The sequence below is a fragment of the Oncorhynchus kisutch genome, linkage group LG23, assembly GCF_002021735.2.
Source record: "Oncorhynchus kisutch isolate 150728-3 linkage group LG23, Okis_V2, whole genome shotgun sequence".
NCBI classification, from domain to species: Eukaryota; Metazoa; Chordata; class Actinopteri; order Salmoniformes; family Salmonidae; genus Oncorhynchus; species Oncorhynchus kisutch.
This window is the reverse complement of record NC_034196.2, coordinates 33,757,588-33,775,889: the sequence shown is the minus strand read 5'-3', so window position 1 is coordinate 33,775,889 and position 18,302 is coordinate 33,757,588. Positions and strand designations below refer to the sequence as shown.

The window sequence follows — 18,302 nt, the reverse complement described above, 5'->3', positions numbered from 1 at the left end:
CCCTCTGTCTCAGTATGTGTAGCCCATGTATCTGACGCTGTCTGGACCAAAAGAGTATAACATGTGACCGCCACTGTATTTGATTGATTGATGCCAGCAAGCATTTAGCCTCCCTTCATTTAAAAAAATGCCAATCGGCGTTAAGCTGAGCAGAGCTCAACTGTGGGTTTTCCTGGTGCAGCAAAACACCCTGCCCTGCCTGCATGTCTCCCTGCCTGCCTGTCTCCCTGCCCTGCCTACCTGCATGTCTCCCTGCCCTGTCTGCCTGTCTCCCTGCCTGCCTGTCTCCCTGCCTGCATGTCTCACTGCCCTGCCTGCCTGTCTCCCTGCCTGCCTGTCTCCCTGCCTGTCTCCCTACCTGCATGTCTCCCTGCCTGTCTGTCTGTCTCCCTGCCTGCATGTCTCCCTGCCCTGTCTGCCTGTCTCCCTGCCTGTCTGTCTGTCTCCCTGCCTGCATGTCTCCCTGCCCTGTCTGTCTGTCTCCCTGCCTGTCTCCCTGCCCTGCCTACCTGCCTGTCTCCCTGCCTGCATATCTCCCTGCCCTGTCTGCCTGTCTCCCTGCCTGCATGTCTCCCTGCTCTTAATGTCTGTCTCCCTGCTCTGCCTGTCTCCCTGCCTGCACGTCTCCCTGCCTGCATGTCTCCCTGCCTGCATGTCTCCCTGCCCTGTCTGCCTGTCTCCCTGCCTGCATGTCTTCCTGCCCTGCCTGCCTGTCTCCCTGCTCTTCCTGTCTGTCTCCCTGCTCTGCCTGCCTGCATGTATCCCTGCTCTGGCTGCCTGCATTTCTCCCTTTCCTGCCTAGTTTCTGTACTTTAGCAGTGAACCGTCCTCCAGTCAGGGGGCATTGGGATAGTTTGTGTTTGCACTCGTTTGAACACTGGTTTAAGATCACTTCAGGGAGCTCGAGGGAGTGGGTGTTTTGCAGATGGTTTAACATTAGTTTAGTTTAGCTCACTCCGGTGGCTCCCTGCGATCAAGGTAGAGGTGATGCTTAAAGCGCCAGGGAGGAAAGAAGAGAGGAAGGAGAGAATTGTCAAGTGAGGATAGAGGGATAGAGATGAGGGCTAAAAGAGAGGTATTTCTATGGGGGATTACACTGGAGAGAAAGAAAGAGTAGACAGACATTTTTAGCTGGGTCAGGGTTTATTCCCCATTTCATCAAAATAAGAACATGAGTGCAGAGCCAATTGACAATTTATTGTGGCCTTTTATACTTGACCTCTCCCCGAAGCAGATTGATAAGCAGACTATACTATAAAGCAGACTGGGCTCTAGCTAGAAGAGTAGAGAGCACCTCTCTCTCACTCACACACATGGAGCTTTCCCATTCCAGAGACCTATATTTTGTGTGCTGATTTAGCAGGCCAAAAATATCTCTGCTGTTTCCCCTCCAGTCCTCCAGAGAGCTCATTTACCCACACACACACCACAATGTCAACACACCACCACCCACTAACCTAATATTACAGACACCAAATCTCACAACATTCAGTACTCTACACCCACCCCTTAAACAGAGCCAGCGCCACCCACTAACCTACTATTCCAGTTGGAGACGAAACAAAGTTTTGCTGTAAATAAAATAAAACTTCAGACAGAGAGAAAACGTGTGTGTGTGTGTGTGTGTGTGTGTGTGTGTGTGTGTGTGTGTGTGTGTGTGTGTGTGTGTGTGTGTGTGTGTGTGTGTGTGTGTGTGTGTGTGTGTGTGTGTGTGTGTGTGTGTGTGTGTGTATGTGAGAGCGATCGAGAGAGAGAGAGAGAGAACAGAGAGAGAGAAGGGACACAGAGATTTCTGGACAAATCAAATCAAAGTTGATTTGTCACATGGGCTGAATACAACAGGTGTGCAACAACCTTACAGTGAAATGCATGCTTACAAACCCTTAACCAACGGTGCAGTTTTGAAGTAAAAAAAAAGAGGTATTAGGTAAACAATAGATAAGCAAAGAATTAAAATGTAAAAAGTAAAAAATTACATTAGCGAGGCTATATACAGACATAAATACAGAAAGAGACAGACGGACGGACACACGGAACAGAGAGCTCAAGCCTAAGCTTACTGTAAAAACAATACACTCTAACCTCCAACAAAATATAACCTAAGCTTACTGTAAAAGCAATACACTCTAACCTCCAACAACAGATAACCTAAGCTTACAGTAAACACAATTCAATCTAACCTCCAACAAAAGATAACCTAAGCTTACAGGAAACACGATTCACTCTAACCTCCAACAAAAGATAACCTAAGCTTACTGTAAAAACAATACACTCTAACCTCCAACAACAGATAACCTAAGCATACAGTCAACAAAAGACAACCTAAGCTTACAGTAAACACAATACACTCTAACCTCCAACAAAAGATAACCTAATCTTACAGTAAATGCAATATACAGTGGGGCAAAAAAGTATTTAGTCAGCCACCAATTGTGCAAGTTCTCCCACTTAAAAAGATGAGAGAGGCCTGTAATTTTCATCATAGGTACACAACAACTATGACAGACAAAATTTGAAAATAAATCCAGAAAATCACATTGTAGGATTTTTTATGAATTTATTTGCAAATTATGGTGGAAAATAAGTATTTGGTCACCTACAAACAAGCAAGATTTCTGGCTCTCACAGACCTGTAACTTCTTCTTTAAGAGGATCCTCTGTCCTCCACTCGTTACCTGTATTAATGGCACCTGTTTGAACTTGTTATCAGTATAAAAGACACCTGTCCACAACCTCAAACAGTCACACTCCAAACTCCATTATGGCCAAGACCAAAGAGCTGTCAAAGGACACCAGAAACAAAATTGTAGACCTGCACCAGGCTGGGAAGACTGAATCTGCAATAGGTAAGCAGCTTGGTTTGAAGAAATCAACTGTGGGAGCAATTATTAGGAAATGGAAGACATACAAGACCACTGATAATCTCCCTCGATCTGGGGCTCCACGCAAGATCTTACCCCGTGGGGTCAAATGATCACAAGCAAAAATCCCAGAACCACACGGGGGGACCGAGTGAATGACCTGCAGAGAGCTGGGACCAAAGTAACAAAGCCTACCATCAGTAACACACTACGCTGCCAGGGACTCAAATCCTGCAGTGCCAGACGTGTCCCCCTGCTTAAGCCAGTACATGTCCAGGCCCGTCTGAAGTTTGCTAGAGAGCATTTGGATGATCCAGAAGAAGATTGGGAGAATGTCATATGGTCAGATGAAACCAAAATATAACTTTGTTAAAAACTCAACTCGTCGTGTTTGGAGGACAAAGAATCCTGAGTTGCATCCAAAGAACACCATACCTACTGTGAAGCATGGGGGTGGAAACATCATGCTTTGGGGCTGTTTTTCTGCAAAGGGACCAGGACGACTGATCCGTGTAAAGGAAAGAATGAATGGGGCCATGTATCGTGATATTTTGAGTGAAAACCTCCTTCCATCAGCAAGGGCATTGAAGATGAAACGTGGCTGGGTCTTTCAGCATGACAATGATCCCAAACACACCGCCCTGGCAACGAAGGAGTGGCTTCGCAAGAAGCATTTCAAGGTCCTGGAGTGGCCTAGCCAGTCTCCAGATCTCAACCCCATAGAAAATCTTTGGAGGGAGTTGAAAGTCTGTGTTGCCCAGCAACAGCCCCAAAACATCACTGCTTTAGAGGAGATCTGCATGGAGGAATGGGCCAAAATACCAGCAACAGTGTGTGAAAACCTTGTGAAGACTTACAGAAAACGTTTGACCTCTGTCATTTGCCAACAAAGGGTATATAACAAAGTATTGAGATAAACCTTTGTTATTGACCAAATACTTATTTTCCACAATAATTTGCAAATAAATTCATTAAAAATCCTACAATGTGATTTTCTGAATTTTTTTTCTCATTTTGTCTGTCATAGTTTAAGTGTACCTATGATGAAAATTACAGGCCTCTCTCATCTTTTTAAGTGGGAGAACTTGCACAATTGGTGGCTGACTAAATACCTTTTTGCCCCACTGTACCAGCCTTTCTAAAAGTATTGGTCGCGACCCAAAGAGGGTCATAGTAAATGTATAAATATTTAATTAATTACTGGAATTGACTTGGCCAAGTGCAACTGCGCTCTCTGTTCAGCAGCGGTGTCTCTGCTGAGTTTGGCAGCTGCGCGAGTGGGAGGGAGATGTGCGTGTGCTTCGTGGTTAACCAGATCTTTTTTATGCCGTTTCTGCATTCAGCAGCAGGTGATGCGCTGTCAGCCACTGTCCTGTCATTCCCACTCGCCATCCCTCACCACTGTCATCGCTAGCCGAAGAACTCATCGAAGGACTCAAGCTAGCTAACTCTAGCTAGTCTCTTTAATAAAAATCAAACGCTCCTGTCATGATGTAATCTTGTAAAAGGCCTGTTTTCAGAAGCTTAGGCTACATTATTTATCTCATTACGGCGTACTCTATTTGAAGAGTCTGGATTGGTGCCCCCCTTTGGGTTGTGCCGTGGTGGATATCTTTGTTGGCTATACTCGGCCTTGTCTCAGGATGGTAAGTTGGTGGTTGAAGATATCCCTCTAGTGGTGTGGGGGCTGTGCTTTGGCAAAGTGGGTGGGGTTATATCCTTCCTGTTGGCCCTGTCCGGGGGTATCATCGGATGGGGCCACAGTGTCTCCTGACCCCTCCTGTCTCAGCCTCCAGTATTTATGCTGCAGTAGTTTATGTGTCGGGGGGCTAGGGTCAGTTTGTTATATCTGGAGTGCTTCTCCTGTCTTATCCGGTGTCCTGTGTGAATTTAAGTATGCTCTCTCTAATTCTCTCTTTCTCTCTTTCTTTCTCTCTCTCGGAGGACCTGAGCCCTAGGACCATGCCTCAGGACTACCTGGCATGATGACTCCTTGCTGTCCCCAGTCCACCTGGCCGTGCTGCTGCTCCAGTTTCAACTGTTCTGCCTGTGATTATTATTGGACCATGCTGGTCATTTATGAACATTTGAACATCTTGGCCATGTTCTGTTATAATCTCCACCCGGCACAGCCAGAAGAGGACTGGCCACCCCTCATAGCCTGGTTTCTCTCTAGGTTTCTTCCTAGGTTTTGGCCTTTCTAGGGAGTTTTTCCTAGCCACTGTGCTTCTACACCTGCATTGCTTGCTGTTTGGGGTTTTAGGCTGGGTTTCTGTACAGCACTTTGAGATATCAGCTGATGTACGAAGGGCTATATAAATACATTTGATTTGAAGAACAGTCCCAGCAGCAGGATTTGTGACATTATGCGAATATTTCGGTAAAATTTGGGGGAAAAACATCAGACTTCATGTGAATGGATTTGTGCGTCATAATAGGATCCATATTTATTTTCCTTTTTCCAGGAAAGCCAACAGACAAGGACAAGTAGGCCTATCTTTATTTTGGCTCCGTCATGCTCTAATGTTGTGTCAATACAAAAATGCAATGGATCCTCTCCTGCCTGGCATTTCTTAATTTGTAGATTCATATTTATAAGTAATAACCTTAATAACAAGGAAGTGTAATGGCTTGTTTCAAATAGGTTTTATTAAGAAGCATATCCATGTTAACAAGTATACAAACCAAATTGTGACCTCCCCTTTTTACATAGGGCCTTTATTTTATTTGTTTATGTTTATTTAACCTTAATTTAAAGAGGCATTTATAACCTCAAAACAACAGTATCATACATTTAAACAAAATGGACACCTATGAAAAATGAATGAAAAGGGAAATAAAAGGATAAAACAATAACGAAGTGGAATAGTAAAATTGCAGATGTTTCTTTTGAGTCTGATAGCCTATGCCAGACTGCAAATTGACCGCAAGAAGCCCAAACAGGTATAACATTTGACAAAAACATCATTTTAAACCTTGTTACATGTGTAAACGATCACATATACAGTGCCTGAGTTGTGTTACAGCCTGAATTCTAAATGGATTATATAGATTTTTTTTCTCACCCATCTACACAAAATAACCCATAATGACAAAGTGAAAACATGTTTTTAGACATTTTTGAAAATGTGAATACTTTGTAGAAGCACCTTTGGCAGCGATTACAGCTGTGAGTCTTTCTAGGTATGTCTCTAAGAGCTTTCCACATCTGGATTGTGCAACATTTGCCCATTATTCTTTTCACAATTCTTCAAATTGTTTGTTGATCATTGCTAGACAACAAATTTCAGGTCTTGCCATATATTTTCAAGTAGATTTAAATAAATAAAAACTGTAACTTGGCCACTCAGGAACATTCACAGTCTACTTGCTAAGCAACTCCAGTGTAGATTTGGCTTTGTGTTTTAGGTTACTGTCCTTCTGAAAGGTGAATTGATATCCCAGTGTCTGGTGAAAAGTAGACTTAACCAGGTTTTCCTCTAGGATTTTGCCTGTGCTTATCTCCATTCCGTTAATTTTTTAAATCCTGAAAACCGACCCAGTCCTTAACTATTACAAGCATACCCATAACATGATGCAGCCACCACTATGCCTGAAAATATGAAGAGTGGTATTCAGTTATGTGTTGTATTGGATTAGCCCCAAACATAAGACTTTGTATTCAGGACAAAAAGTGAATTGCTTTGAACAGCTTCTATCCCCAAATGGATAAATAGCTACAAGGACCGAGTTCACCTTGAATCTTTATTTACCTTTGATTTCAGTACTGCACTGTCTCTATGCACACGCACAGGTCCCTACACACTCACAGGGCCCTACACACTCACAGGGCCCTACACACTCACAGGGCCCTACACGCTCACAGGGCCCTACACACTCACACACTCTATCACTACAACACACACAAACACTCACTCACACATAATATGCACATACAATTATACTGACACACCTGCACACCCACTCACATGCAAGATGCTGCTACTCTGTTTATCTTATATCCTGTTGCTTAGTCACCTTACCCCTATACATATCTACCTCCATCGCCCAGTATCCCTGTCACCTTACCCCTATACATATCTACCTCCATCACCCCAGTATCCCTGTCACCTTACCCCTATACATATCTACCTCCATCACCCCAGTATCTCTGTCACCTTACCCCTATACATATCTACCTCCATCACCCCAGTATCCCTGTCACCTTACCCCTATACATATCTACCTCCATCACCCCAGTATCCCTGTCACCTTACCCCTATACATATCTACCTCCGTCACCCCAGGATCCCTGCACATGGAAATATGGTATTGGAACTGACTTTTTAAATATTTGCTGTATATAGTATGCTTGCTTACTTAATTTGCATTTCATATTTCTCTTTTTTTTCTAGTAATACATTGTTATTGAGTTGTTTGAGTTGGCAAGAAAAGCATTTCACTGTTTTTGTGCATGTGACATGACATGTTTTTTTGTATTATTACTTTAGTGCCTAGTTGCAAACAGGATGTATGTTTTGGAATATTTTTATTCTGTACATGCTTCCTTTTCATCCTGAAATTGTAACTACAATGTTGTTGATCCATCCTCAGTTTTCTCCTATCACACCATTAAACTCTGTAACTGTTTTAAAGTCACTATTGGACTAATGGTGCGATCCCTGAGCGGTTTCCTTCCTCTCCGGCAACTGAGTTAGGAAGTATGCCTGTATCTTTGTAATGACTCGGTGTACTGATACACCATCCAAAGTGTAATTAATAACTTCACCATGCTCAATGGGATAGTCAATGTCTTTTTTATATTTTTACCCATCTACCCTTTTTTCGAGGCATTGGAAAACCACGCTGGTCTTTGTGGTTGAATCTGTGTGTGAAATTCACTGCTCGACTGAGGGACCTTACAGATAATTGTATGTGCGGGGTACAGAGATGAGGTAGTCATTCAAAAATAATGTTAAACACTATAATGGCACACAGAGTGAGTCCTTGCAACTTATTATCTGACTGAAGCACATTTTTACTACTGAACTTATTTAGGCTTGCCATAACAAACGGGTTGAATACTTATTGAACAGCTTTTCTTTTTTTATTAATTTGTAAACATTATGGGGTATTATGGGGTATTGTGTGTAGGCCAGTGACAAAACATATCTCAATTGAATCCATTTTAAATTCAGGCTGTAACACAACAGAACTTGGAAAAAGTCAACAGGTGTGAATACTTTCTGAAGGCACTGTACAGTATCTCTCTATTATGTGTGTGTCACACTCTGACCATTATTTGAGTTGTTTGTTTCTATGTTTTGTTTGGTCAGGGTGTGATATGAGTGGGCATTCCATGTTGCATGTCTAGTTTGTCTTTTTCTATATGTTTTGGCCTGATATGGTTCTCAATCAGTGGCAGGTGTTTGTCGTTGTCTCTGATTGGGAACCATATTTAGGTAGCCTGTTTTGTATTGTGGTTGGTGAGTTATTGTCTATGTGATGTTGCATGTTTGCATTCAGTGTTGATAGAGGTCACATTCTATGTTATGTTTGTTTAGTGTACTTCGTGTTTTTTCGTCTTTCATTAAAAAGATGTATTCACATCACGCTGCACTTTGGTCTCCTCACTACGACGATCGTGACAGTGTGGGAATAATTTGGAACAGTTTGCAAAATAAAAATCACTTGGAGCTGATTTGCAGGTGTTCTTACAGTCTTTTATGTCCAACAATTATTTGAAAACTTGGGGGCCCAAATAAAATCACCCACTGGCCAAATTCGGCCCACGGGCCGCCAATTGGGGAACCCTGGCCTATGCTTTAAGTTGTGTCAATACAAAAATATTATTATTACTAAAGTAGTGTACTTTATTATACTACTTTAGTATACTCAACTAATATTTAGAGGTAATAATAACTAACTAACTAGGTAATAATAACTTGAATAATAATTATAAAATGCTACTGATAATAACGAAGTGTAATGGTAATAGTGAAGTTGCAGATAAAAATGTACATGTTTGAGTCTGATATGTGCCAGTGACCATGTACATTGGCCTGGCCAATTACCATAACCTCAAATCCCAAGACGTCACAGCCCTACATCCAAGAAAAGACAACCTCTCCCTCAACGTCAGCAAAACAAAGGAGTTGATTGTTGACTTCAGGAAGTAGAGGTGGAACATGCCCCGATCCACATCAATGGGACTGTAGTAGAGAGTCACAAGTTTTAAGTTGCTCGGCGTCCACATCACAGAGGACTTGTTATCACCACCACTCTTGTCAAGAGGGCGCAACAACGACTCTACTTCCTAAGGTGGCTGAAGAAAGCTCACTGTAAACACAATACACTCAAACCTACAATAACAGATGTTGACAGACTGAGAAGAAACAGTCTTTTGCTCAGTCAGAGCTGCTCACTAATCTGTCTGTTTTTTCCACTGGGTCTGCTCCATGCATGGTGTTAAGTCAGGCTTTAGTAAGAGCCTTGTCATGTCTCAGCCTACCGGCTGACTCACGGTTACTCAGTCACTCTCTCAGTTACTTTTTACATGTTCTGACCTGTGTCGTTCTAAAACCTTTACACAAGTCTTCCTGTTGGGAAAACTTGGGCAAATGAAAGGGTAAGGCTAAATGATGACGGCAGCAATGATTCAGCAGAGCACAATAATAATCATGCCACTATCCACTGCAATGAAAACGCCACACACACCTTCCTATCTCACACTCACGATACCCTCCAGTAGTGTGTATGCAAGACATCTCTCTCGCCTTACACTCTCTCCCTTCGCCTGTCACAGTATGCCCATATGAGAGGGTGAGCTTAGTTGTCCCATAAACAGCTACATTTTGAAAGGCCATTGTGAACACCACCGACACACAGTGTTTGCATTGTGTGTTGTAATCACTGTGTGTTGTAGTCACTGTGTGCTGTAATATCCACTGTATTACTCTGCTGTAGTTAGTGTATAACAGGGACCGAGCACAGATCTCATGGAACTGTGTCCTGGACTTCCTGACGGGCCACTCCCAGGTGGTGAAGGTAGGAAACAACACATCCTCTTCGCTGATCCTCAACACTGGGGCCCCACAAGGGTTCGTACTCAGCCCCCTCCTGTACTCCCTGTTCACCCATGACTGCGTGGCCAAGCACGCCTCCAACTCAATCATCAAGTTTGCAGATGACACAACAGCAGTAGGCTTGATTACCAACAATGATGAGGCAGCCTACAGGGAGGAGGTGAGGGTTCTGGGGGTGTGCTGCCAGGAAAATAACCTCTCACTCAATGTCAACAAAACAAAGGAGATGATCGTGGACTTCAGGAAACAGCAGATGAAGCACCCCCCTATTCACATCGAGAGGACCGCAGTGGAGAAGGTGGAAAGCTTCAAGTTCCTCTGTGTACACATCACTGGCAAACTGAAATGTTACACCCACACATACAGTGTGGTGAAGAAGGCACAACAGTGCCTCTTAAACCTCAGGAGGCTGATGAAATTTGGCTTGGCACCTAAAACCCTAATAAACTTTTACAGATACACAATGGAGAACATTCTGTCGTGGTACCGTCCTGGTATGGCAACTGCACTGCCTGCAATTGCAGGGCTCTCCAGAGGGTGGTGCGGTGTGTCCAACGCATCACTGGGGGCAAACAACCTTCCCTCCAGGACACCTATAGCCCCCGATGTCACAGGAAGGCCAAAAATACCACCTGCACAACGGTCAGGAGGAATTTTGTACTATTCCTCTTTACAAAACTGTTTCAGTTCAGCAATATTCTTGCAAAGTCTGGTGTGAAGCATCTCAAATCGGGTTGAGGTCAGGACTCCAACTGGGCCACTCCAGAAGGTTTATTTTCTTCTGTTGAAGACATTCTGCTGTTGATTTACTTCTGTGTTTTGGGTTTGTCCTGTTGCATCACCCAACTTCTGTTGAGCTTCAATTGGAGGACAGATAGCCTAACATTCTCCTGCAAAATGTCTTGATACTCTTGGGAATTCTTTACATACTTTACAGTTGGGATGAGGTTTTGATGTTGGTGTGCTGTGCTGTACCCTTTTCTCTTCACACAGTGTTATGTGCTCCTTCCAAACAACTCAACTGTAGTTTCATCTGTCCACAGAATATTTTGCCAGTAGCGCTGTGGAACATCTAGCTACATTTGTGCAAACTTCAGACGTGCAGCAATGTTTTTTTTGGACAGCAGTGGCTTCTTCCATGGTGTCCTCCCATGAACACCAATCTTGTTTAGTGTTTTACCTATCGTAGACTCGTCAAGAGATGTTAGCATGTTCCAGAGATTTCTGTAAGTCTTTAGCTGACACTCTAAGATTCTTCTTAACCTCATTGAGCATTTCGCGCTGTGCTCTTGCAGTCATCTTTTCAGGATGGCCACTCCTAGGGAGAGTAGCAACAGTGCTGAATTTCTCCATTTATAGACAATTTGTCTTACCGTGGACTGATGAACATCAAGGCTTTTAGAGATACTTTTGTAACCCTTTCCAGCTTTATGCAAGTCAACTATTCTTAATATTTGGTCTTCTGAGATCTCTTTGTTCGAAGCATGGTTCACATCAGGCAATGCTTCTTGTGAATAGCAAACTCAAATTTCGTGAGTGTTTTTTTGTAGGGCAAGGCAGCTCTAACCACATCTCCAATCGCGTCTTATTGATTGGACTACAGGTTAGCTGACTCCTGACTCCAATTAGCTTTTGGAGAAGTCATTAGCATAGGGGTTCACATACTTTTCCCAAACTACACTGTGAATGTTTAAATGATGTATTCGATGTAAAAAAGAAAAATACAATAATTTGTGTGTTATTAGTTTAAGCACACTATGTCTGTCTATTGTTGTGACTTCAGATCAGATCAAATTTGATGACCAATTTATGCAGAAATCCAGATATTTCCAAAGGGTTCACATACTTTTCCTTGCCACTGTATTTATATATTCTTAATTCATCATTCCTGTACTTAGATGTGTGTGTATTGGGTATATGTTGTGAAATTGTTAGTTATTACTTATTATATATTACTGCTCTGTCAAAGCTAGAAACACAAGCATTTCGCTACACCCGCAATAACATCTGCTAAACATGTGTATGTGACCAATAATAATGATTTGATTATCAAAGGAACAAACAGCTGTATAGAAAAATGCCAACAAACACAAACACGGGCCAAGAGAAAAGGATAGACTTCTTCATCACGCATGTCAACCACCACTCCAGCATCTCTATAAGTGTATGTGAGTGAGTGAGTGAGTGAGTGAGTGAGTGAGTGAGTGAGTGAGTGAGTGAGTGAGTGAGTGAGTGAGTGAGTGAGTGAGTGAGTGAGTGAGAGAGAATGAGAGAGAGCAAGAGAGAATGAGAGAGAGAGCAAGAGAGAGAATGAGAGAGAGAGAGAGAGAGAGAGAGCGAGAGAGCGAGAGAGAGAGAGAGAGGATAAATGCATGTCAGTTCTGCTGTTGGAGAGGATGTACAGTATTATTGTAGGTTCACATGTCACACAAGTTGGTTTTTATGTGATCTGTGCAGTGGGTGGATGCTCTCAGAATAACAACAGCAGAGAAGCAGATCAGTGTTGATGAGGTGTGTCTTACCCTGATCCTCCTCATGGCTGCTACGATCTCCATACGACTGTTGGGCCTGGGAACATCCAGACTGCCCACATACTGAACAACACACACAAGACATATGTTATAGATAAGACAGGTATACAAAACCCAGTTCTACATAGGACAATACACTCAACATACAGTTATAGACGCTACAAAACACAACAGTATGTTTCGATAACACTATATAATACATGACACCTCTCCTTGCAATTATCCTGTGTAAGTGGTTATGCATAGCCTAGTAGCCGATTGCAACCAATAAGTAGCCTTCTAATATTGTTTAGGAAAATATAACTAGTTATTGATTTTTTGACTGTTATTATACTGCTATACACACTTGTAGTGTTTTATTATAAGCATCTTGTAGGATGCAACTCAAATCTTCAAACATTGGGATTTGTTATATGTGTTTTACAAACTTAAATGTATATAATGTTCTGTGTTTTCTGTTTTGCCTCCTTTTGACTAATTCATTAACAATAGTTTGAGTAAGAACCGTCAATATTGAGTACTCTGGTGAAAGTAGGCGACAGAAATGGAGGGAAATGTGAATGTTTGCAGGTTTGGAAAACGTACTCCTAGAAAGCACATTTGCAACATATGGGGGTGGGGGAAATTTGACAAATTATCTAAAGTCACTGGAAATAAGTCACGTCGTTACCACAAAACGTGCACCTGTCCTGAGTTTCATAACGCAACCATGTCAAATTAAATTATCGGCTAGTCCTACCCCAAATGAGACCTTTGAAGTTGGACACCAAAATATAACGCGGCGGCAGAACTGTTTCAAGACGCTCAATGGGAAAGACAATGAATACAGGGAAAACATCAAAGTGCCTTGTTTATTCTAGAAAATGTACATATACATTTCACCTTAGCTTGAAAATGTATCCCGTGTTGGTACGCTTCTTCGTTATGGAGGGGGACCCGCGAATCCGCGACATCGTCCACCAGATTGTACCTGTTCCGTCCAGGCATCTTCAGTCCTATTCCCCTGGACCTACCAAACGCGAGTGAAGGAAACACTACCAGAGAACGATGTTAACATGGGAAAGAACACACGTTACGAGGCATATCTACCACTGACCCACTGAGATGTGGCACACAGAGTGAGCTCCCCGTGGAGACCTGAGTCCATTGTTGCGGTAGCTCCGCGAGAGTGGCGCTCAAAGCGCAGAGAGGGGACCCGTCCACTGAAGGGACAGATTTGGGCGCCTCTTTTTCTTTTATTCCAAGAGCGCCTAGTCTTGCTGCTGACACTCCTTTTGTCAATATAGGGTTCTCTGCTTAGCTAACCGAATCAACCCATAGACTGTCCAATACTAAACCACAATAGTAACTTCTCTCAGGTAGCCCTAGCATGGGTCTGTTGCAGGTGGCTGTTGGCCGCTTGCTGGTGGATGTCGCTTTGCCGGTGTTTTTGAATCTCGGCCATTGTTGGTAGCATTGACGCTGAGCCCTCCCGCTTCAAAGCCATAGACGTTAGTTCAGAGCGAGTCCTGATTGGAGCAAAGTTCCAATACATGACGTAACCCAGTGTTTTTTGGAAGCGTCGACAAATAAACACTCAACCATAAATAATAGTACATGTCCCACCCTTTCTGTCCTGTCAAGGCCGTTTCTTTAAAATCATATCACAGTGTAACATGGTTTTTGACTTTATTGATTTCAGATTGTAAAAACTTACCCTGGTGAAGAGCCTTTTGAAGCCAACTTTTGATGACCCGTACCACTACACCACTGCCTACAATGTAGCAACTGTAGAGCTTATGCTCTTAGAAAAAAATGTTATTTGGGGATCTATACATAACGTTTTGGTTCTTTGGACGAGATTAAATAACCCTTTACTTAAAAAGGAAGGATAGATAGATTTGATAGGATAGGATTGATAGGACTACCTACCCAGTGAAGGCAAATAACCTTGAGGGTTCTATCCAATGATGCATATAAACCCTGATTGCTGTGCTATATATTGGCATTTAAGGGGTCATATTGGCACTCCCCAGTAGTAGTCCTCCATAGAAATGAATGGAATTCGACAGTGTTTCAATTAAATGTTTCAAGAGCAAAATTAAGGTTTACCTTCCAACAGGACAACAACCATAAGCACACAGCCAAGACAACGCAGGAGTGGCTTCGGGACAAGTCTCAATGACCTTGAGTGGCCCAGCCAGAGCCCAGACTTTCACACGCTCGAACATCTCTGGAGAGACCTGAAAATAGCTGTGCATCAACGCTCCCCATCCAACCTGACAGAGCTTGAGAGGATCTGCAGAGAAGAATTGGAGAAACTCCCCAAATACAGGTGTGCCAAGTTTGTAGCATCTTACCCAAGAAGACTCAAGGCTGTAATTGCTGCTAAAGGTGCTTCAACAAAGTACAGTGTAAAGGGTCTGAATGTTTATGTAAATGTCATATTTCTAAAAACTTGCTTTTGTTTTGTCATTATGAGGTATTGTGTGTAGATTGATAAGGGAAAACCAATTTTAGAATAAGGCTGTAACCTATCAAAATGTGGAAAAAGTCAATGTGTCTGAATACTTTCTGAAGGCACTGTGTGTGTGTGTGTGTGTGTGTGTGTGTGTGTGTGTGTGTGTGTGTGTGTGTGTGTGTATATGTGTGTATGTGTGTATGTATGTATGTATGTATGCATGTATGTATGTGTATATACACTGCTCAAAAAAATAAAGGGAACACTAAAATAACACATCCTAGATCTGAATAAATGTTCTTATTAAATACTTTTTTCTTTACATAGTTGAATGTGCTGACAACAAAATCACACAAAAATGATCAATGGAAATCAAATTTATCAACCCATGGAGCTCTGGATTTGGAGTCACACTCAAAATTAAAGTGGAAAACCACACTACAAGCTGATCCAACTTTGATGTAATGTCCTTAAAACAAGTCAAAATGAGGCTCAGTAGTGTGTGTGGCCTCCACGTGCCTGTATGACCTCTCTACAACGCCTGGGCATGCTCCTGATGAGGTGGCGTATGGTCTCCTGAGGGATCTCCTCCCAGACCTGGACTAAAGCATCCGCCAACTCCTGGACAGTCTGTGGTGCAACGTGGCGTTGGTGGATGGAGCGAGACATGACGTCCCAGATGTGCTCAATTGGATTCAGGTCTGGGGAATGGGCGGGTCAGTCCATTGCATCAATGCCTTCCTCTTGCAGGAACTGCTGACACACTCCAGCCACATGAGGTCTAGCATTGTCTTGCATTAGGAGGAACCCAGGGCCAACCGCACCAGCATATGGTCTCACAAGGGGTCTGAGGATCTCATCTCGGTACCTAATGGCAGTCAGGCTACCTCTGGCGAGCACATGGAGGGCTGTGCGGCCCCCCAAAGAAATGCCACCCCACACCATGACTGAACCACCGCCAAACCGGTCATGCTGGAGGATGTTGCAGGCAGCAGAACGTTCTCCACGGTGTCTCCAGACTGTCACGTCTGTCACGTGCTCAGTGTGAACCTGCTTTCATCTGTGAAAAGCACAGGGCGCCAGTGGTGAATTTGCCAATCTTGGTGTTCTCTGGCAAATGCCAAACGTCCTGCACGGTGTTGGGCTGTAAGCACAACCCCCACCTGTGGACGTCGGGCCCTCATACCACCCTCATGGAGTCTGTTTCTGACCGTTTGAGCAGACACATGCACATTTGTGGCCTGCTGGAGGTCATTTTGCAGGGCTCTGGCAGTGCTCCTCCTGCTGCTCCTTGCACAAAGGCGGAGGTAGAGGTCCTGCTGCTGGGTTGTTGCCCTCCTACGGCCTCCTCCACGTCTCCTGATGTACTGGCCTGTCTCCTGTCTCCATGCTCTGGACACTACGCTGACAGACACAGCAAACCTTCTCGCCACAGCTCGCATTGATGTGCCATCCAGGATGAGCTGAACTACCTGAGCCACTTGCGTGGGTTGTAGACTCCGTCTCATGCTACCACTAGAGTGAAAGCACCGCCAGCATTCAAAAGTGACCAAAACATCAGCCAGGAAGAATAGGAACTGCGGAGTGGTCTGTGGTTATCACCTGCTGAACCACTCCTTTATTGGGGGTGTCTTGCTAATTGCCTATAATTTCCACCTGTTGTCTATTCCATTTGCACAACAGCATGTGATATTTATTGTCAATCAGTGTTGCTTCCTAAGTGGACAGTTTGATTTCACAGAAGTGTTCCCTTTATTTTTTTGAGCAGTGTATATATACACAATGTTTGGATCACATAATATAATTTAAAAGTATGCTTTTTTCTTTTTTACCTTTATTTAACTAGGCAAGTCAGTTAAGAACAAATTCTTATTTTCAATGACGGCCTAGGAACAGTGGGTTAACTGCCTGTTCAGGGGCAGAACGACAGATTTGTACCTTGTCAGCTCAGGGGTTTGAACTTGCAACCTTGCGGTTACTAGTCCAACGCTCTAACCACTAGGCTACGCTGCCACCCCATTAGGGTGTGTGTAATAGAATAAACGTGGCTTCCAAAATATTTTCAAAAATGGAGGAGGAGTACTAAGATGGCTGTGCGGTGGCTTCAATACAGCGCCCCTGTCAGTCCAGGGTTTATATACATAATTGGTTCTTTCCCTACCCCAAAGTGTAGGCCTAATTGGGATTGTAGAAATCAACAGCTAACAAAAGCTAACCCAATTACATCAAGCTCTAAAACGACAGCTAGCATTCCTTTTGAATTTGTTTTAGCTGTTTTCCATTGACATTTACATGCATGTTAATGATGCTGCTGCATGATTTTGCCTGGTCAGAAAAACAGTCAGCGGACGTCCCGACATCAGCTCTCTTTGGCAAGGGGAAGATCTAATTCATATTTTGCAATAGTGTTGCTGTCACGTCCTGACCATAGAAAGCCTCTATTTTCTATGGTAGAGTAGGTCAGGACTTGGCTAGGGGTTTTAGTCTAGTTTATTATTTCTATGTGGGGGTTCTAGGTTTATTTTCTATGTTGGGGTTTGTGTATGATTCCCAATTAGAGGCAGCTGGTAATCGTTGTCTCTAATTGGGGATCATACTTAAGTTCCATTTTTTCCACCTGTGGGTTATGGGATATTGTTTGAATGTATGTGTTTTGAGTTAGTGCACATAGCATATCTGTAGTCACGGTTCGTGGTTAGTTTATTGTTTATTTGTTTTTGTCATTGCTTAGTTTCACTTTCATTAAAAAGTGCGCCTTGGTCCGACCATCATTATTACGAACAACGTGACAGTTGCAGAGGTCTGAGTGGTAAAGACCTCTGTGACCTCTGAGTGTAAAGGTTCTTACACACCCGTGCTGTTGCAAAATAAATGCTAGCTAGAAGCAACAGGAAATAATGTGCTTAATAAAAGCATACACTCTATATATAGAACATTTGGGTCAATTCAACATTTGACTGCAATTCTGATTTTAAAAAACAACTGCCAATCCATTCCTGCTTGATGACACAAGAGGACGGTGGTTGAACCAACTTCCAAGTAGGGATGATTTGCAGGTTGACTCATAACCCGCAGTCCCTGCAGTTATATCCGCGTGGTGGGCGGGTTTAGGGTCATTAAATACTGTGTGGATGAAGGGCCGGTGTGTGGCGGGCAGCTTGAATAAAGAGAAAACAATAGTCTAATTATAGGCTACATTGAGCTTTTTCTTTCATTATTTTTAGGCTTTCTGGCATTATTGTGTAAACTTAAGCTTTAGGGTCTAACTGTAGCTACCCACCAAATAGCCCACACACCAATCACCAAAAGCTTTTGGGAATGGGCAGAAAGTCAGTTTAATTCAATAAGAGAAAAGCTGCGAAATGGAGAGTTGGTGAATGGTAAAAGATAATGACTGCAGTGCCAG

General features: G+C 43.1%; 1 protein-coding gene across 1 annotated transcript in view; it reads right to left on the bottom strand.

Moving 5' to 3' along the window:
* The window catches only part of si:dkey-34e4.1 (carboxyl-terminal PDZ ligand of neuronal nitric oxide synthase protein), a 167,388-nt gene extending 152,810 nt beyond the window's left edge, over window positions 1–14,578 (bottom strand). Inside the window, exons 1-2 of the mRNA XM_031803071.1 lie at window positions 13,339–14,578; window positions 12,448–12,519 (exon numbers count right to left, since the gene is read on the bottom strand). Coding sequence (XP_031658931.1) covers window positions 12,448–12,519; window positions 13,339–13,443 — 177 coding nt within the window. The 5' untranslated portion in view covers window positions 13,444–14,578. The remainder of the gene's footprint in view (window positions 1–12,447; window positions 12,520–13,338) is intronic.
* Between the last annotated feature and the right edge of the window lie 3,724 nt (window positions 14,579–18,302).